Source organism: Zootermopsis nevadensis, unplaced genomic scaffold (genome assembly GCF_977971745.1).
Source record: "Zootermopsis nevadensis isolate Lab colony 2312 unplaced genomic scaffold, Znev_1.0 Znev_ptg000004l, whole genome shotgun sequence".
Lineage (NCBI taxonomy): Eukaryota > Metazoa > Arthropoda > Insecta > Blattodea > Termopsidae > Zootermopsis > Zootermopsis nevadensis.
In genome coordinates this window covers 2,230,403-2,252,940 of record NW_028259136.1, presented here as the reverse complement: position 1 = coordinate 2,252,940, position 22,538 = coordinate 2,230,403, and the positions used below count along the sequence as shown (strand labels likewise).

At 37.1% G+C, this 22,538-nt stretch overlaps 2 protein-coding genes across 2 annotated transcripts in view; one reads left to right on the top strand and one right to left on the bottom strand.

Moving 5' to 3' along the window:
* The window catches only part of Sox15 (Sox box 15 transcription factor), a 164,959-nt gene extending 161,662 nt beyond the window's left edge, over nucleotides 1-3,297 (top strand). The window contains exon 4 of the mRNA XM_022058308.2: nucleotides 363-3,297. Within this exon, the coding sequence (XP_021914000.2) occupies nucleotides 363-943 (581 nt within the window). The 3' untranslated portion in view covers nucleotides 944-3,297. The remainder of the gene's footprint in view (nucleotides 1-362) is intronic.
* LOC110827061 (uncharacterized) overlaps nucleotides 1-22,538 on the bottom strand; it is a 283,738-nt gene that overhangs the window by 238,141 nt on the left and 23,059 nt on the right. The window lies entirely within an intron of this gene.

Genomic DNA, 22,538 nt, shown 5'->3' with positions numbered 1-22,538 from the left:
TTCAGACCGTAGAATGTTCAAGAATTCCCGTTTCCTACACGCGCTAATAAAGTTCAGAATGTATGTACATATTAAAAATACAAAACGAAGGATCCAAAATAAGTCTGAACACTTTATATGCCATATAATTATATGATAACAGTTCTGAACCTATCTTGGAGGGGAGGGGGAGCAGCTGGGAAATATTCTTTCCACCATTTCCAATATAACTATTAACTTGCCTAGCAATTGCTCATCTAATTGTTTCCTTATTCATTATTATTATCGCAGCAGTCGTTCAATGCACATAATCTAACCATCTGATACAACAGCTACATTTTTAGTAATATAGTGTAATATTAATCATTTGTGTACATTTGCAGGTGGAGTTATTATGACAGACGATCAACATGGCCGAAATTATCACCACGTCGTAGTAACGTCACATTCGCCTCATTCCCACCATGTCTCATACGTGAATCAGTCAGAAGAAGAGGAACTCATACTAGATGACGCGACAGATGGAGGAGTTGACACTAACGAATTCGACAAATATCTCAAATATTCCGGAGGGCAACATCCAGCATCCCATGAAGGCAATCCAAATAGTGAAACGGTATCAGCAATGCAGATGGATTCCAATCACAATTACCACCATCATCACCATCAACATTCACTGTCACCAAATAACCAGCATCCAATTCAGCAACACCACACATTCTACAATCATGCCGCAATGGAATCCGTCATCCTGAGCAACGGTGGACACATGCTGAAGACGGAACCACCCGGTCTGCACATGCATCATCAGCAGGGGATTCCCCCCTACGGCGCAGCCGAAGTGCAGCAGGTTCAGCCGTGTGATTATCCCGATCAGCAGCAACAGCAGATTCAGCAAATTAAAACTGAGGACGACTTCAGTGTCATTCTTGCAGATGTTCGCAAAACCTGCTACAGCAGCTGACTTGTTCACGATTGCTTCTCTGTGCTTATTATGTCGTGCCGAATGTTGGGGCAATGAAAAGTTAATTGAATTATAATGGAGGAGACATCAGTTCTTATCCGCCGTCATCTTCTACACACTGGATCACAGCAATGAAGAGCTTTTTAACTCTGAGTTCTGAGTTCACCAGTGACAGCCTTATTTACATTGTGATTACAAGTTTATTAACTATTCCAATGGCATATATAAGTAATGTAAAACCAAAGAAAGCTACAGACATAAGGAAATTTACCTTACCGACTTTTAAAATTAATGGGTATTTTATCGCAAGAGAAATAATTAAATAGTAAACTGTTCCTGAAAATGTAACATAATTAGAGGAAAATTATCAGCAATAAAAAATTCTGGAATATTCTGAAGCACTTCAGATATACACAGTAATAATATAAAGTTGGCCTAGGAGTAATTTAATATTATATGGAGTCTTTATTTCCTGATGCCAGTGTAATCAAGTGGCGAGTACCAAACGTATATAACATAAGAAAAAATACTTCTGTGTTGCCTTACAGGCTTGGAATATTCAAAAACAAAAGACGATTAAAAAAGAAGTGTTAATGCTGATGACAAGAAATACTTTCTTTGGACACACAACTACAGTTTCTATAAATCAACTCAAGAGGTAATATTACCTAGAGTTACCATAATCGGAAGCCGTGTACTTTGTTGCACAGTTCTGCTATGTAGTATTTGTTTCAATAACAAACATGAAAATGGTCTTTTTATATCCGCTTTCATGAATAGGGATATTCTGAAAACATTATTTCAGAACTAACATTGCGATTAGCGATCTATGCATTATCGCATTTTTCATGACAGAAATTATTAAAAAAACACTTCAAGGTTCCTATATTTTTATATTTAGCAATCACTGTTACTTGTATTACAAATAAACTTCAGCTGTTGAGTTTAATTATATAAATTGTGTGTGTTTGGAAGTTGGTAAGTGAGAAAATGACTAATTAGATCACTATTTGTTCGTGTAAACAGGTACAATACGTAAAATTGATAAATCGAAAATATCAGAGCAAAGTACTGTATTCAGACACATGGTAAGCCATTTAACTTATTTACGGAAAGTCATTTGGATAAACATGTGAAAAAAAATAAACTTATGCACTGTAAAATACTTGGAATATGAAGGTTATTTCACTCCGAAAGCGGGAAAGGGAAGTTTAACTTACATTTGTTAAATTGTGCACGAGCCCTTACCTCAAAGCCAAACGTGCATGTCTGTGTGTACATAGTGTGGTCCTGTACAGATCTTAAAACAGGGACGAGCGACCTTCCCTGAAGCATACATTGGTAGCTTTAGCAAACGGATTAGCTTTCATACACAATTAATTATGCTAGTTCATGAATACATAATCAGTCCGCGTGCGAAAGGAAGTCTGCTGGGAAGCTGGAGCGGCAGGAGGGGATTTTTATTGCGCATGCACACTCCGCATATTATTATTCAAAAAAAAAATTGTGCGCTGGTAGCTGTGTATAGGACTATTGTATGCAGAGGTGGACGCATGTTTTGCGAAAGAGTACTTCAAGGCCGTTCATGCCCATTGCACTCTCAGCGGACTTACCTTGGCGCGCGACAGTACTATTATTTTATCACTTATAAGTTTTATTGGAAAATTATTTTATGTAAGCTTAGTTTGAGAAAATCTGTCAAGATTTATGATTTTTGCACTATTGTAATTCCTAATATTATATTATTTTATTGTTTCTTGTATATTTTTCTCCACCTATTGTTAGTTTCTTTTATCAGTACATAATGTGTGTCGGCGTGCGTTTTGTTCATTGAAATAAATTTGCCACTAGCATGTTCATGAACCATAATATCGATACGCTATTATCACAATATTCCGTCCGTGATTTACGATAAATCTATATAAAAAAATGGCAATATTCTGTGGAATTATTTTTTCTGATTTATCGCATTTGTGCTGTGATTATTCGTAGCAATAACATATAGACATTGGAGCTGGAATATCTGTTTCTACTTGGAATTAAGCAAATGCATTAATAATTGAAGGAATGTAAGTATGGAATTTCTTGTACTTTCGTTTACATAAGCAGCCAGGATTACAATTGTTAATGTTTCTGATATAATAACCAATGGCGTGCGGTAGATTCACGTTCTGAACTTGGTGTCTTGCAATATTTTAATCCATGCCATGGCTGGTTTTGTAAATAGCGCGTATCATGAGATTGTATACTGATATTAAACGCTCTACTGTTATGTGCCTTCTGTTACTGATTGAAATAAAATCACTAAGCAGTTTTCTTACAACTACTGGATTGAATTAAATTATACAACTTTTCTTGATGTTGAAATTATTTATCTTTAAACCAGAATTTTATGTCCCGGGTCTTCAACGGACTACGTATATAGTTAAATTACACATGCAGCAACAGAGCGACATGAAACCTAACTTTCCTATCATATTATCTGTCCATTAAAATTTTGCCATTTTTGTAATGTGGTTCCTTCAAGACGTTTTAACGGTAAATAAAGCTCCACCCTTGAAGTACTATGGGCATTTAATTCACATTTAAGATTTCCTACCTCAACAATTTTGTATTCAAATACAAACTGCCTGTAAAATGCACTTCTATACCGTTATCCGATTTGCTAGACATCCTCCACCCAACACTCATTGAGTATTATTCAACCATCTTTAAAACTAAAAAGACGAACGTACGACAATAATGTTTAACATTGATGCATTGCTTGAGATTTGTGTAATAAGCAACAATAAAACTAACCTAATCTGGTGCAGTATACTCTATAATCGACTACAATTTTCACATAAACAATAACAGCATTGTGACTTCTCTTTCAAAATCTTGATTATTAACTGCGACGTTTAAATAACTCTGCGTATTTCAGCTGTGTCAGTGGCTGTCATCTGATAGGATAATATGAATTACCGACCTGGCCTATTTTAAATTATCATCCTAACATTCTGATCGTTATAATGAGTGAAACGAAGAATAAATCCGAACCGGATCCTGATTTCAGCCGGAACTCCATCCAGACAGAATATTTTAATAGATATTTCTTTATAAAATACTTGGGTTTCAAACTACGGGGAAATGTCTCACAAACGTTATTTATATTTTAGAGAAATATGCCTTACCAAAGAAAGTCATCTAAAATATCCCCTCGAATAAATAATTAAATATGTTCATTCCATTCTACCACTAACTGAATGAACATGGCGTGTGAAGATATCAGGGACCCTCTTTCACTGCTCTGAGATCTTAATATCTAACGGCGTTGAAGATATCGATGTTGGTCTTCTAGATAGAATCGCCGTGTAGACTTGTGACTAGATACCAATGTCTCAGAAGAATATACTGACTTTACTGAAGATGAATGCATCATGTTCCTCCCAAGCATTGGTATCTACCTACAACCGCACACGTTGCTACCACCCAGAATACCAACATCGACTCTATTCCAAAAATTCCGCCATTCACTTGCAGTCGCCAGTGACAGGATTAGCGTCAAAGTTTAAGCAGTTACTTAACTCAAAATGTCTTAGCCAGAATAAACGAGGCCAGAATCAACCTGTGTTGGTGTAGGATGTGACTCTGATAAAATGCTATGACAACAAAATCTCAAGCTCATACAAGGTATGAAGATTTCTGTCTTCTGGGTTGTTGCGCTGTGTAGTCTGGTCGATGTTTACCAACGTTTCAGAGGTCATACTGTGATGAATCGCCCTGATGAAGGAGGCAGTATGACCTCTGAAACGTTGGTTAACATCGACCAGACTACACAGCGCAACAACCCAGAAGACAGAAATCTTCATACTCACCGCCGTGAAAACCTAAAATCTTACATACAAAGTACTTTGACATTTTAATTAAAAGGGCCATGAAATTCTGTATTGAGCATATTTAGAGACTTTAAATAAAAGTATAAAATTAATCATTGTGAAGTCGAAGGTTGTGTGTTTCCTGTGGCTGGCTGTGAATTGTTCCCCTCAGTTTGTCATGGCAGTTACTGCAGCCAAGAAACACGTCTGCTGACTGGCAGTGATAAAACGAAACATATCATGTTCTCTCCCATATCCGTGAGACACACAACTCCACTGAACGCTGTTGCACGGGATATTCACTTAAAAATAATACATACTTCTTTATAAAACTATAAATACGTATGTACATGTTAACATGACGTTATATGTACGTGGTTCTTAGTTTTCCTATTAAATTTCACAGTCTAGACTAGAAGCTGAGTCCAATTACTGGTGTAATTTATGGAATATCAACTTTTGAAAGCAGTAACATTTTTATGTATCAAACTAAACAGTGCTAAGGAAATTACGTTTCATGTTGCGTGGTTATTTCCTTCAGATTTCAACTCAATGCTGCTAGAAAGAAACTTATTCATAATTAATTAAATTTATTTAATGAATTCAGTGTTTAAAGGAACAATTATGCATGGATAAATTATAATTTTAAAGCGTATAAGACATTATTATCTACCAAAATCGTTCTTTATTGTACATTTATTTCGTATGCCTACTTCTTACATGAAGGCCTTCGACAATCTGAAGTTTCACATCAAGCGGTACTTGCCAAAAATAACAAAGTTTTCCATTACTGTGTAGCATTCAGCATTAATTATACTAGATCTGTACTCTGTGAGACCATATACACACTTCATGAGTAATGTGTAATGTTTATATATTATGGAGACACAGTGCCTCTTATTACAATAATTGTAATTGTACACTATAATCTATTTTATGTGTATATACATTGCAATTCAGACTGTTTTTTTTAAAATTGTGTACCTGTTATATATCTTATTATATAATAACATGTTGAGATTGAAATCAAATAAACCTTTTTTAAAGATCACTGCCACCTGGTGCGTCGAATTTATGTCACCTTTTATATGTTCTCCTACGGAGTCAAACATGGCTACATCAACTCAGAAGTTACAAATAACACACTTTGTACGGAAGAAAGAAAGAGACTTATGCGTCGCACTAGTCACGTTGTTTCAAGCACAAATTACGGGGAAAAACCACGTAGTTACTTAAGCGTGTCTGAGTAAGCACGGTAGCTAACAGCCTTAAACCACTGATACAATAACACAAAAACAACTGGGACTGCCCTACATTTAGGAGGGGAATTCCTTGAATAGCTAAGGTACAATCAGCTTCGCAAGAAGTCTTCTGCTCCGTGCATGTTTCATCTTTCACTTAACACAGGGCAAACAATACAGTTACGACGGAGTTCCGTTTTGGGTCGTATTCTCAATTACAAGCCTTACCTAACTTACTATAGCTTAAATCGAACGTCACCCAATGTCTTATAACTTCTTGTAAAAAAAAATAATAGTTAACTTATATAAATTATTTATCTCATTAAACCTGTAATTTTTGTTTGAAACATTTCTCGATACTTAACGAAATACAAAGATAAACGATTTACGACTCCAACGCCATAACACTTCTGCTGGTGATAAGCTTTGTTTACAGTAAGGTTTATTACACAGTGTCGTATCTGTGGTGCTTATTAACTCCAACAAGTTATCGCCGTACTTAAGTTCTGGCCTATAAATACGTGTTGGAAAACGGAGGTACAGAATGCTCCACGACTACGACTTCTTAACCTCGGCACTGGATGGACGTGCTAGCCTATTTGCTCTGCAGGCAGGCCTATCCAAATCCGTGGGAGCAAAGAGAGAAAAGCGCGAAAATTAACTTTTTTGTCCGTAATATACTTCTTCGATATTATCAGTCGTCATGATTATATTTAAAACGACGTTTTACAAACAGATTGCAACCTCAGACACATTCTTTTTGATAAAAATCAGGACCCATAATGTTTGTTATTCCAAAGGAAAAGTTGCAAGAAATCTAATTCAAATGTTAAAACTAGTTTTATAAGAAGGAAATTCAAATTGTAGGCCTAGGTCCGTATAAAATTTCGTGTCACGTGTTTTAGATTTAGAGAGATGAGTAATGTGTACAAAAAGGGCGAGAGAATATGGAGTGGATTCTTCTGGCTCAGGATAGGGAACAGTGGTGGGATGTTTTAAAACAGATGAAACTTTCGGTTGAACAAAATTATAGTCTAACTCTGCTCCACATAGGTAGCTAGATACCTACCAACGTAAGTGACTACCTTTGTTCATTACAACTTTACCGAATGCAGTCAGCTATCACACTTGTAATGACAGTGTACGTAACAACACCTAACATTTTTAATCCAGTTTCTGCACAAAATTGCCTATATATAATATTCTATGCCTACTGTTCGTTTTTTAATTTTGGAAATGTGAATCTAAATACAGATATGAGGAGAAACACTGAAAGCAAACAAATCGGAACAGACTCGATATTTTAGTGCGTGTGCATGCCTGTGAAATCGATCTTTATCAGTATCCCAGAAACCAAAAGGGCACGTCGAGCTCTGTGGAGCTGCGGCCGGCCGCTGCATGGCATTACAACCATCGCATGGCACGTCCTTCCATAAATCATGGCATTAGAGCTAATGCGACTGCAAGCCTGGCTTACACCTTCCAACATCCTCTTTTCTCGCCAGGCCCCCATTAAGAAGTTTCCTTTCCTTTTATAGCGATGAATGTTCAAGATTTCATTCTAACTATTTCTCTGCGTTCTACAGACCGCTAAATCGATTTTTCCTTACCCCATGCTAAAACCGGCAGCATCAGTTGTGGTGGAAATGGTAGTAGCGGTGGTGTTGGTGGTAGTAGTAGTAATAGTAGTAGTAGTAGTAGTAAAACTACCCCATCGCCTATCATACCATCATCGTTGAGAGCGTGTCTACTTTAGATTCGCCTACTGTGTGGTTACAAATTAATAAAATAATAATAATAATACCATGATTACAAACACTGAGATAAGCATTATGACTTAGATACATACAGTGAGGGCGAAAATCATAAAATCCTCGGTCAGGATAACCGGTACATGACCGAGATTTGAAGCAGGTACTTTTAAAATTGAAGACAATAAATTCAGAAAAAACTAAGTACATGTTAGTATCTCGTAATCAGAAGACAGGCGGGCAAAATTATCTTAGGGTGGCTAATAAATCCTTTGAAAGGGTTACAAAGTTCAAATATTTGGGAACAACAATAACAAATCAAAACGATACTTGTGAGGAAGTTAGGAGGAGACTAAATTCCGGAAATGCTTGCTACTTCTCAGTCCAAAATATTTTGTCTTCCCGTCTGATTTCTAAGAACCTGAAAATTAAAGTATACAAAACAATAATCTTGCCTGTTGTTTTGTATGGGTGCGAAACATGGTCTCTCACTCAGAGGGAGGAACACAGATTGCAGGTGTTTGAGAATCGGGTGTTGAGGAGGATATTTGGGCCTAAGAGGGAAGACGATGGGGCGTGGAGAAAACTGCACAATGACGAGCTTAAAAATCTGTACTGCTCCCCCAGTATTGTGAGAGTGATTAAGTCGAGAAGAGTGAGATGGGCGGGACATGTAGCGCGCATGGATGGGACAAGAGGTGTGCACCGGGTACTGGTTGGGAAACCTGAAGGGAAGAGACCGCTGGGGAGACCTAGACGTAGATGGGAGGATAATCTCAGGCGGGATCTATGGGAGATAGGAGTTGAAGGAAACTGGATTTTGTTGGCCCAGGACAGGGTCCGGTGGAGGGCTTTGGTTAATTCGGTGATGAACCTTCGGGTTCGGTAAGCCATCTAGTTAGTTAGTTAGTTAGACAATAGCTCTCTAGCACAGACTGACTCTTTCTTGGTCCATTTTAACCACTCAAAATCCAGTACAGCTGTAGTACGTGTACCACAAGCTTTAATAACCAGTTTATTTATGAGTTTCGTGTGACTATCAAAATAAACAGCGACCATTTCCTTAAACAGCATTGACCAACTGATCTTGGCGTTTTATTTGAGGTATTAACTGAATGTTTAAATATGTTTTCGAAGTGTTGGTAATGCTGATATCAGAACACGAAACTCTTAGGTTATGTAATTTGTTTTAATATTCTGCTTACCTGTGTGCGCTCTTAGAATATGATGGGGTGTGTTATCTAAAATAATAATTTCCTTATCCTGATTAAATTATTTTAAGTAAATTAACCTGCGTGGGTTTTGTATCTTGGGGCTCGTATTTTATGTACCGATGACGTATCTCCAACGTGTTTTACTTATCGTCTAATGACATACGAAGATGGTTGTTTAATGAGTATTCTTAATAATAATGGAGGAAGATGGCGTTGTATTTTGTTAAAGAACAATATCTGCTTTATGCATGGAAAACTATTCCAGATGGAATATTCTCAATGCTGAATCCAAAGATGTCCGGAGAATGAAAAACCCAACGCAATTAGGCATAGCATTTGGGCATGTTTTTGTCAGCGATGAGGAACTAATTGGAAGGTGTAAATCAGGCTTTATTAAGAAAGAAAGCTTCATACTCGAATCCATTCGGCGATTTCCTTTACTATTAAAGTATAATTAATAAATCTATTTTATATATCTTTGTAATTAAGACACAACTCCAGGCAGCGCGGCTATAAATATGAAATAGACGTGTTAAGCCTAGACCCGAGGGGCATTATGGGAAGATTTCTCGTACTATCCACCCCCTCAAAAGACGATAGACATAAGTCAAATGTTAAGAATTCTACCTAAGTTCATCCTATGGCAAGTCGTGACTATCATGTTGCTGCAGTTAACTGAAGCCTTTTTCGTAATCAGTAAATTGAATCTTTTCCCACTGACCAATACTGGCTTGGCTCGGTTGAAACTTATTAACACAGCTGACTTGTCTAGAAGCTCACAAATTAAATCATCTGGCTTCAAAGCGATATCCATTTATGCCACTTTAGAATTAAACTTACTTCCATGACCTACTGCAATCAATGAGATTTGCCGTGTTGGTTACCACATGCCGTTTCATCTCACTCCCGCCTAGCGCGAACACTGACTGGGACTATTAAAATGATTGTATACAGAAATTTTAAATGTTTATTTTGTATAAACCTCACGCTTAATTGCAATACTTAATTCCAGGGGCGTAGAGTTCACAAAAACCATGTTAGCCGCGCAGGCCCGGCTAACGCTTTCACAAACGAAAAATAAAAATTCTTGTTTTTCGTGATTCAGCGGTGTTCCTTAGGCTGGAACACAGCAGAACCGATCAAACAAAATATTTAATTACCAACTGCAGCCAGCTATACGTTGTTGGAGATCTAAGAAATGCGTAACAGTGAATGGTCCCGTTTAAAATATTAACCGTCGTCTGTAATCAACTTGAAATCAACTTCCTTTTGTAGCTTCTCAGGTAACAAATGTTAAGTGTAACACAAATGAACAAATACACAAAACTATGTTTCCCCTGTATAAAATTAATAGCGTATTCCAGCACAAAAGTCATCCAAATAATATTTAAAATTAAGTTCCTACTTCAAAGATAAGTTGTTTAATTATGCTTGAAATAACTACACACTATGAACAAAATTTAGAGTTACTCGATGTTAAACGATGTAGTGCATACAGTTACCACAGAGCTTCAAACAGCAGAGACGAAGAACACGGTGTAAGCTAAAGCTGGATCGTAAGTTGACCAATACGCACAAATCGCGTGACGGTTGAAATCTCTCAGCGCAAGACAGTTTAGTGACTAATGTGGACTCGTTGAAACTTTGACTCCTGAAAGATGAGCGGCCATTCGTTTCAGAAAGAAGGAGAAAATAAAACAGACGGAATAAAAAAGAGACCTCACAGCCATACAGCTCTCGCCCTTCCGAGCTGTAGAGTGATTCCATCTCTAACAGTCGTTCCGAAAATATAAAATCAATTACAGGTTCCTTCGTATTCAGAGTATTAGAACACGCCTTCACGAGATACGACGTAACAAGAACCAGTGTGTCGATATTCTTCACAAAACTAAAGAGCGAAATAACATATTAGAGCAGTGAACAGATGCCTGTTTATTTTCTGGTTTATATAACGACACTGTATCAAAAGTATATATTAATATACTCGTAGATGGTAGTGGAAAGAATTTGGTAGAATACAGACACGAAATTATTTAAAATACTATCCAAATTTTACTGGAAAGTTAAATCTAATCTCAATAGGGATATGTTTTTTTTTCGTTTTTATTTGTCGTCTACTTTCCAAACATAAAACTTAAAAAAGACTTTAGACAAAATACACTCGTCACATAATTTCATTTTTTACAACGGAAAAACGATGCAAAGAGACTAAAAAGGCGGCAGAAAATAAACCAAAAGCTTCTACAAGTTTAAATGCATCAGCATGAAAACATCACGCTGGCGTTTCTTGAGACCCGATATTTTGACAACGGTTAGTACGGTTTATGTAGCTCCCATCAAGACCTCAACGGACATATTTCTGATTGATGACATCATTAAAACACCTTATATAGATGACACGTGCTTAAATGAAATAAAAGACCAAAACCCTCACCTAACACACTCTTGTTTCTTCCAAGCACGCGCATATGAGAGCATAAAGGGCGTATGGCCGGACACAGAACACGCACAGGCATACTTGTGAGCATGATTATTAAAATTAAACGAGGGACGCGTGGCAAAATGTAACATGTAATTTTCGAAATGTGTGACAGAAAACATGTCAAATAATCTACTGATCATTCTTTTAAGGGGTGAAGCTCTTGATTCTAATAACCTAAAGTACGAAGATTTCTGTCTTCTGGGTTGTTGCGCTGTGTAGTCTGGTCGATGTTTACCAACGTTTCAGAGGTCATACTGCCTCCGTCATCAGGGCGATGAATGTGCCAATTGGGTGGGTGGGGCCACTGCGAAAAGCTCCTTGCATGTGCAAGACGGTCTTGACACCGTTACATCATATCCCTGACTGGGACAGAAATGGTCCCTGAAACGTTACTGATTTTTAACCAAGTGACACTACTTCTAGCCCGATAAGATTTTATTAATGTTAGCTTTAGATCAAACTCTAAATAACTTGTTACTCATTCACACAGATCTATGTTACAGTCCCTCTCTGGAAATAACAATAAGGTTCAGCTATGACCGTTTAAATACGTAATATTTAACAGCGTAGCTTCCAGTCCTTGCAGTAATTTATTATAGCTTAATGCCTCTTCTGCCACTATTTCATCTGATTGCTTTTAGCCTTAAGTTCAAGCAATCAATCTTCCTAACTCTTTGCTGGAAGCGCCAACGCTTCAGATCATCAACAGATGGCACGGCAATCTTTGTAAATTAGATCGGCGAAAGAGGCAAAGCTGAGCCTGTACTTAATTAAGCACCACCCCAGAAACACGTATGGGGAAGTAGAGGTGTCTGTCGCATTTGTTCTTCTGGATCGGGACACTGTCAAGTGTTATTACACGGCGCCACGATACAGAAGACCACTAACAACATCTTCACAGGCCTGAGAAACTCCAGTACAAGAACGTACAGGAGGTACAGCTCTCCACTCTATCTTAATCTTGGCACTACACGTGGATTGGTCGTCTGCTTCATGTTCTAGCCGCTTCACAGTCGAGTAAAGGGCCTTCGATATACATTGTACAGAAGACTGGGTGTACACCAGAACTTATAGTACCAATGTGAAAGAAGGAAAGAATAAAAATGCTGACTTACTCTTTAAAGTACAGTTACAACTTACAAGTAACCTTATCACCTGCCTTGCCATTCAAAAACTGAGCATTTTACAGAGTGTATTTATGGGTAACGTATAATTCTCAGAATAAGTAGCTATTATTTCCATAAACAACGTTAAACACCTGGTCTTCGTAAGGTAGAAACGTTTTGTTCTCTTTGAGGTAAGAATTAAATTTGTAAATATTAGTTTCATGAGCTTCGGGCTTCAGAGGGTCAGATAAGTCATAAGAAAAACTCCTTAAACGCAGGTTCATTACAGTCTTCGGCAGATCCCGCCACTGCGCCTTATCCTAAGACAGATTAATCTAGTCTACATCTAATCTACACACTAATCGTAAAATCCAGTTTAATAATATTATCTTGCATTTTACGCCTACGTCTCCCAAGGGGTCTCTTCATTTCAGGCTTTTGTCCGTCGTATTCTTTGTTCAAATCAAAACAAAGAAAGACCCATAAAATGACGGAATACTTTGAAATTGAAATTGCTGACACAGCGAGCCTTAAAATTAAATAAAGTGACTTACAAACTTTCCTATCACGACATTACGAGGTGATAGTGTTCAAATATAAGTTCGTGTGCCCACTTTCGAGACTTATCAAAAGACTCAAAAGACACCAAAGTGAATTGGTGTTTAAAACAAACCAAATTAACCCAAAATTAAAGTGCGTCAATAAAACTGGATGCATGTCTACCATACAAGTAAAACGGAAACGCTCCTGTGTTATGTAACTTCTTACGTGTGATCAAACGAATATGACTAAATTAAAAGGAATAAGATGCAAACCGGGGTTACAAGAATAAAACTCGCGGGCTACGGCTTGCGAATAAATTTCCCACAGATTACAGTCCATACACGGTCTTACATTCAATCTGTTTGTGCGCAATGCTTCTCGTAATTTTTCTCTTTTCTAAGAGGCGCCACTAATTTATTGAAACATGACGTCGTAAATCTGACACGAAAAGTGCGGTAGATTGAAACATAAAAAATAAGAGTAGATATATCAAGGCCCCAGCAAAAGTTGCTCCTCATTTTCGATCTGTTACGTACATTTGTTTTTGTACATTCTTATTTATCGACCGTAACAATGTAGTGAATATACTGCGGTAATGGTAGTGCTGGAACTATGTGTCGTTCTTGCAGAGAAATAGCTCGACTTGCTAGTCGCTAGAGGCAACTCATTAGATACCACTGGGACGTTCAAATGTAATTAGGAACCCTATAGTGGATGATTGCAGTTGAAACTTCATAATTACACAGCGAATCTAATCTAATATAACTGCAAGCAAAAAAAGAAAACAAATTTTTACCCCAAAAACGTTAAGCCGACCAATTTCAACAGGTCACAAGCAACAGACAAACAAGAAGCTCTAGAATAAAAAGCTAATGAAGCCGTATGAACTGTCAATCTTATTGACACCTGCCATTAAAATCTATTACTGAGCACGTCATCTCACGTGGTAACGATGCTGACTTCGGTTCGGAATGCAAACGGTTCTAATTTCGAGAGATTTCAAATTCTCACGGCGACTAGTCTGACAGTGGCTGTCTTCTGGGATGTTGCGTCATGTAGTCACATGCCGACCGAAGTTTCAGAAGTGTTTACTTCCTAGATCACAAGCCTCAGACTCAAAAAATAAAACATCGATATCATTCGCATCTGCAACTTTTATTTGAAACGTTTTTTGATGTAGGGAAAAGGACTGTTAGAAATATAATATAAAATATAGAAAATAAATTAAAACTGATTTAATTACAATCTTCGACGAGAAATTATTGTGACCATATGCCTGCGTACATCTGGATTTCTGTTGTTGCCGAATATGAAAAAATTACTTAATGAGTAGCCAAGCAGAATGGCGGCGTGGCTTTTGACCGTTCAAAACCACGACTGGCCCAAAATCCCTCAAGAACAGCAAGCACCAATCATTGTTTATTACACAGACAAATACGCTTGGTGTATGAATATCACTGCCGGTCAGATTAATTTTTCTTATGTCAACGCCTGCCATGTCATCTACATAGGGTTATTAAAGTGTTGTAGTGATTGGGGAATATATTCTTGTGGAAATACTAATACAGAGGAAATACAATTATATATCTGACTGATAATCATCTCCTTAAGGTACAAACTAATGGGCCACACAAACATACAGCAATTTTGAGACCACAGTGATCGGTGTTGTAATGAAATTTGCTAATTGTATTTTAGCGATGACATTACTCAAAGACTTACACAACTAAAATAATTTGTTTCGAATAAAACTCATTTCAAGTCTGAGATTTAAACAAGTCCAGTCACTCAAGAAGATTGCGATGTACTTGAGCAGAGAAGATAAATTAATAAGAACCCACTGCTGAAGACGAGCGTTCGTACATCACAGGCATTAGCACATTCGCGTATTACTAAGATGTTAAAAATATTATTCATTGTCAGAACTTTTTCCATCGTCTGTTCTTTAAAACCACGACGTTTCGGAGGCTGGTTCTGTCTCCGTATTCAGGTGAGAGGTATCTACTCTGTTGGGTCAATTAGATAGAGCTAGTCTGTGTCACTGGACTAGCTCTATCTAAGGGACCCCAACAGAGTACGTACCTCTCACCTGAATACGGAGACAGAACCAGTCTCCGAAACGTCGTGGTTTTAAAGAACAGTCGATGGAAAAAGTCCTGACAATAAATAATAATTTTAAGTGTAAACTACCGTGGTCAAAACCCTTTAGAATTTAACTAAGATGTTAGTTTCTTACGAATTTTCAAGTTGTAATAATTAATTTCAGATAACAATTAATTAAAAATTCCCTATTTAAAGTACTCAGTATTGGTGTGGTGAGTTCTGGGGTTCCAAATAATTACAGCTTGCTGTTTTCTGTGTCTCTCATACTATTAGTGGGTGTTGTCATAATTTATAAACTGAACACAATATTATAAATATTTTTTCGGGATCACCATGTTAGTACTTTCCATTCTGTTAATAAATTAAAACCTAACAGAGCGCGTATTATACAAATAACCTATAGATTTTCAGAGGCGTACATACAGCGACGTTAGTGTCGTCACGTATGATACCACAGACATTAATAACTTGGATATAATAAAATCTGCATAATTAGTTACATAGTACTTGTCCTACAAATTGTTGAAAGTTAAAACAATAAATGTTTCCTCGTAAATCAAACATAGTAATTAAGGAACACAAAAACAAACACAAAAGAAGTAATCATAATTAAATTTTAAGTTTCTATTTGGGAGACGTGTATGTACACGGCTGGGTATAGTCCACCGTCGTCAGATATTAATTGTACTCATTCTCAAGCACAGGCCTACCAAGCCATGCATAACTTCTTGCGAAGATGCGAAGCGAGTAAAAGTTAAGATGGCGGTGGAAGATAAGAATGGCCTCCTCCTAAGGCCTACATATTCTGGGGAATCCTCATTATTTCGAGAGCGGCGTAAGGCAATAAACAGTTCTACATGAAATTTTGACGTCTTTCATGCCGTACACTTCCGCACGTGTAGCCTATGACCAGGAAATCGCTAAGCAAATCAAATATTTAGTAAAAGATCTACATTTTGCTCTTTAGCACTACATTATTTTACAAAGCTTAAAGCCTTGAAACCGAAAATCCTATTGGCTGTATGTAATGAGATCTACTTCTATTGAATTTTTCAAAACATCCCCTAAAATTAAACCCTGAATAAGCTACTGCATAGATTAATAAGACGAGTGAGTTTAGGTTCAGAGCAATTTAAGGAGTTCGTCGACTTAAAGTCAATTTTATGACTAAACGACAGCTGATAACTTTTCAGTACAAGTGTCTAGTAATGCTGAGATATCCTGCGATTAACACTGAATTAATTTCTGTTTCCTCTTATACCGATTGTCAGCACAGTTGTTAATTAACCAGGATGCCGACATAGTACAAAAGCCTTAATATACATTCGATTATATTTAAAGTCACGTATCAAAAGTATAGCATTACAAATGTTATGTATCCTGTAAAAATCCTTAGTCTTTGTTAAAACATTCGCTGTATGTGAGACATCTTTATAAATGGTTCTGAAGAGCGTTTTAATAATACCGTTGTTATATTAATTTTATTTCAAAATTTTTATATTGAAAGATTTTTTGAAGTATTTTCAGCTATACAACAAAAGTTTGACAAGATATAAGGTTACAACAGCAGGGATGTTAGCTAAAAGACAATGAAACGTCAAGAATCATACAGACATACGAAGAATTACATAATCTTTAACGCATGAATATGTAAAAAGTCGTAAAATAAATATTAAAGTATATAACACATTAAAACTTTTACATTGCCTGTGAGGAATTCTTCAAAATTCCGTTTCTAAGTTCTTCGTAATTCAGTCACACCTTGTACTGCAGACTTACCTGAAAAGAAGAAGAATAAATGTTAATTCATTAAAAAACTTAAGTGTCGATTAGGTATAAACAAACACGTCTGTTCTGTAATTCATTTACAGCTACTCCATCGTTTATAACAAACCATTTCCTACTCAAAAAATATCTCCGGCTTCTTCCTTTATTTAATAAAGTATATATAAAAATTAAAGATCTCCCCCTCCCTCTGTATAGACGGAGCCTCCTTACTCATATCCCTTCTTCGTCCTCATTTTCAAATTACCAAGCTCAACCCACTTCTTCCAGTTGATGTATCAACCTGAGTATAAAATATTGATGGTCTCTTGTCACTAATAACTGCAAAATGATTACGATATTATGTATCACTGTACCTTCCCTTATATTTGCATATCCTTTGAATCATCAACATTACTGTTTCTTTTTAAAAGTTGTAAAGACAGTTGTTTGTCTTCATACATAGAAGCTCTAAGGGCGAACCTGTTAAAGTGGTTTATTTTCAAATGAAAGCTCTTTGATAATATTTTGCAGAAACAAGGTTACTCTTACGATATATTTTCAGATAAATAAATTCTTCCATGCAGTCAGCTATTCGCCGTCTTTAACAGGCAATGCGTTAACAATCACTCATAATCAATAAATGTTGAATTATAAAAATAAAGTTAAATAAAATAGGAAGTGTTGTTTCTTATATTGGAGCAAGAATTTTCTTGAAGATAATGATGAAACTCCTTCCCTAAATAGGATCAATCAGAAAGAAATGTGATCAACTACACATTACGCACTTGCATTCCGACATAAAGTTAGCGTCCCTTGCCCCGTTGTTACTCGCAACACAGGTTAGCCCCTTGCTGGAAGAGGCCTCTTATTACAGACCGGAAGTGTCTATGTAACTAGTTTCCTGGGAACCTTCCACTCCGCGAGGTCAAGCAGTCGGATCGCGAGGTTAGCCCCTGGGGTCACGATACTGTATCACGTCTACATCGGCGGCACCCCATACATCAGTAGAAGGTCACTGGATACCCCCTTACTGCCATTAAAAAGGTCATCAGTGGCACCTCAGTCGGACAGTATCACTGCCCGATCTGCAGTCCAACATTCATACACTTCTCTCTGCTTAGTTTGGCATCCATTTCCGTAAATTATTTCTTTCTTTGCCGAATACAAAGTAGGATTTGAGGTCCTCGCGGCGGTGAGTACGAAGATGGCTGCCTTCTGGCTTGTGGCGCCCAGAAGACAGCTACCTACATAACAATACTGAAACAGCACAGTCAAGAGGCGCATTTTAAACGTTGCATAAAATAATGAATCAAATACATATACAGCTAAAGGGAATAATATTCTTTAAGAAAAATAAGCACGAGTGTTTCTCTCCTCCTAGGACCACACCGATTCTCCCACCCGCACAGTTCATGCGAACCCTATCATCTGCTTGAGGGCTATGACAGTTCGCCCTGCGTGTGACCGTCCGTCCGTCTGTCTGTCCGTGCGTACTGCAACACGAAAAAGAAGAGTCCAAAAAGTAAGGATATCCAAGATCTTGCTTCGCGCGCAAAGATTAGTAATTATATCATGCCGCCATTATAATAAATCAGAAATAAAGAAACATAAAACCAAAAGAAGTTGATGCAGATACCAAGTTAGCTGTGCATGTAGTGGCACTGCACGGTCCCTGCAACTCGAGTGAGTACTATACCACACATGAACTCGCCACGCGCAGCTCGAACATTAGTTCTTCCTTTTCTCGGTCTATTTAACGACGCCGTTCACCCACATGAGTTGAATGACAGAATTATTAACCCCTCTCCACATTTTGTATTTATGAGTTTTTGTATTATTCTTAGAGTAAACAGCGATAATTTCCTTAAATAGCTTTAACCAGTTGTTCTTTGTAATCGGGAAGTGTTGTGTTTTCTTTGCGGTACGGACTGAATTCTTAAATGCGTTAACGTTATTAGGTAGCCAAAGGCATATGAATACAGGCCTGCTCTTTAACTGACACTCTTAAGTAAAAGAATAGCAATTACACTTTGCTATAAGATACATGTTTATAATTTATGTTTATTTTACTGTAGATATATTTTATTATATTTGAATAATATTCAGAATTGGTGCAAAGCACTCCAAATATGCCCATCACAGCTCCATGAATAAATACTTTTAAAGTAGGAGGAACCAATAGTAGAATATTAAGAGAAGATTCCAGAGTCTACCATTCCGGACTTCCCACACCGCACGATCATTCGATATATCTCGCTGTGAATCTCACCCGCAGTCAAACTAACTCACTTGCACCTCCCGCCCACTCCCGCCCATCGCTATTCGAAAATGTTCATTTCAGCCATATCGCAGCACCCATGTACACTGCACATACAACAACCTTCTGAATGGGGCACCTCTCATTAGAATCCACAAAATTAGATTCATTGTGTTAATTTTATTGATTTTAAAATAAATAGTTTCGGTAATTTAAATTGTAGATTATTTCCAGTTCAGATTTGAATAATAACTTAACCTTGCGGCGGCAAATTAACGGAACAGTCACCACGGTGATAAAATCAAGAAATAGAAGAAGGGTTGGTCACGTAGCATGCACGGAAGTGTTATATACATCAGTGGTATTCAACCTGGGGTACGCGTACCCCCGGGAGTACGCGAAGACAGCTTAGGGGGTACGTGAAATTTAAAAATATATATATATATATATTTTATGATAAACACTGAATAATCAGTAATGTAATTTATTTAATTTATTTTAGGTGTAGATTATATACTATGTATAACTTGAGTTATACGCCAGCAACTCTGGGGGTACAAAGTTGAGGAGAAATTATATCTGGGTGTACGCGAACAAAAAAGGTTGAATACCACTGATATACATTATACATTTCGTGTATTTACGGTCTCCAATGGCGGGGAGCTTCTAGACTAGCTGAGCATCTATCAGCTTCACACGTAGGTTTCTGCTCCAATGAGTCACAGAAGGAATGTTAAAGCGAAATACACGTCGTATGTTCCAAACACCAACGCATTTATTTGTGAAACTAAGTCATTCCACATTAACCCTTTGAAGCCGACAGTAAAAATACTAGTAACTTTTACCAGCTGTGCGACTAACAGCTTCTCATGAAGGACTTGCTCCATGGAATAGTTTGTCTGGTGGTCAGATACACCTACTTAACCCTTTGATGCTGAAGACAGAAAGGGAGAGTTAAGGCGAACAGGAAAAGATTACGCGAAAAGGGATAAATTATAAGGAAGAAGTGCGAGACAGTTTACTTCCGCTTTGTCACAAGGTTGCCAGGCATTAACCGTTCGTCTTGCTGTTAAGGATAGAATGAGGTTGAAGATGTTAGGGTGCAAATAAGTAAAAGTTTGAGACAGAGACAACGAATCTTTTTTTTTTTGCGTGTTCAAACAATCGCTTGGAAAATTAAGTAATTTAGTGACCTACACAGCAACGGGGTGTAATTTTGATTAATTTAAATAAGAAGGGTTGCATGATAAACAAACAGTAGTACCTTTGAAATTTAAACGTAGCTCCTATTTATAGCATTCATGGAAGAAAACTTCTTGTATTTGCGCTAAGGGGTGGGTAAATCGAGTCAAAGCACTGGATGTACACTGGCACAAACATTGATCTCTCACGGCGAGATTAGGGGCAGAAAAGATACAATTATACTTTCGTATTTCGACATATAAATCGCACTGAATTCAGAAAACGTGCTGAAATTCTTATTCAAAGAATGCAAAGAATCTTACAACACATATGACAAACCAAGCTGGCAGATTTCAACACCAGTTCGTGCAACGAAATAATAGCAAGCTACGTTGAATCATCATGTTTGTTTTGTTAGCAACACAATCTGGCGACGACATCCATTATCCCCAATTTAAATAATTCCAAATGCACCTCACTTCGAGTTTTCATTACCATAAAGCTGCATACATTAGCATCTCGACTGCGCCTCGGTAACGGTGTTATTCATGACAAAATGGGGTCCGACTTAATATTAAGATGGAATCTCCACAAATGAGCTCTTGTCGGCATCTTTGGAAGACAAAGAACAAATAAAGCAAAGTTAAACTAACAATACGAACCAACCCATTCAAATGAAGACAGGAACAAGTCAATATTACAAAAACTCATTTAGTTCTTCCTATCTGTGTGGATATTATCTGTGGATTCGCCTTCTGTGAAGTGCTTCAACCTAATAGGACGGGTACTGTATTACGAAATCAAATTAAAATCTTTACTTTTATGTCAGTGACACTAGTCTAGTACCGGTCTTCGAAACGGATTACAGCTCGTGTTACATAATTGAATATTTTCTTTGTTTAAAAACCCACAATTCAGAGCGTGTTAGTAAGTCAGATGTGTATTTTCAGTTCATTCTTGTTTGACATAAACTTTAAACGATCCAAGTTAATGACGCCAGTGGAATCTTTGTTTATGTTTATAAGTACCATTAGCCACTCAGTCTGACTAGTGGAAAACATAAGTTGAATAAAAAACAGTTGTATTAATTACCATTAGCAAATCATCTACATGCTGAACTGATTAATAAAAATTGTTCTTGTCTAAGCCTAAACCTGCAGAAATATACTTTTCTTAAAGCATCCCGTATTCTAATCAATATCCTTTAATGCGATGTGTTCCAACTAGCCAATCACATTGGAAGCTTCATATTCTTGAATTGACTATAATATGTTTAACGTGATATTCAGATATTCGCGTGAGGAAATTGAGGAAATCTACCGGCAACATCGGGATTGCCGTCTCGGATGGGATTCGAACCGGTTTGCCAAAATATAAATCAACCACGCTGAGCGCTTCGTTCAGAAAGTCGGTGAAGCACCCGTTTTCTGTTCTAGCAATTAGCTAACCTCAAGTGCTGATTATATTACTGATTATGAAAGAATAATATTAAAAATGTAAAATCACGAACAGAGGAAAATTCGAGAAGGCATAATCAACAATTATTTTATACATCAGACCTCATATCTGTTATTTCTTTTATAAAAATTGCGTTCTCTTCAAACTGTAGATAAAACACTGCAAAGTCACTTCGTTTGGATGTTCATAAACATAATCCAAATAACTGTCTTCAGCGATGTCGAGCCCTGCAGCCTCAGAGAAGTTTACCGAACTTTCCGGGGTGCTCGAAAATGACTATTGCGCCTTGCAAACCGAAGATGCAATTTATATCAAATGGAGAATGAAACAACGAGGATTTTTCATTTCTTGTTCTCCTGTTATAAGATAACATTCGCAATACGTAAGAGACGCTCAACTTCCTCCTTAATTTCCACGCACAACTGTCAGTCACGTGTTCAATCAATTTGGACAAGAGAAAGGCTGCCTTAACATTCTACGCATGATGAATCAAAATGGTTCATTCCATAAATTTAAATTGCAATGCGCTATGAAATTGTTCAAAATCAAGGAAAAATAAATCCGTCTAAAAACCTATATAATTTACATACAATACAATAAAAACTATCGTTTAATGGCGATAATTAATAAACTC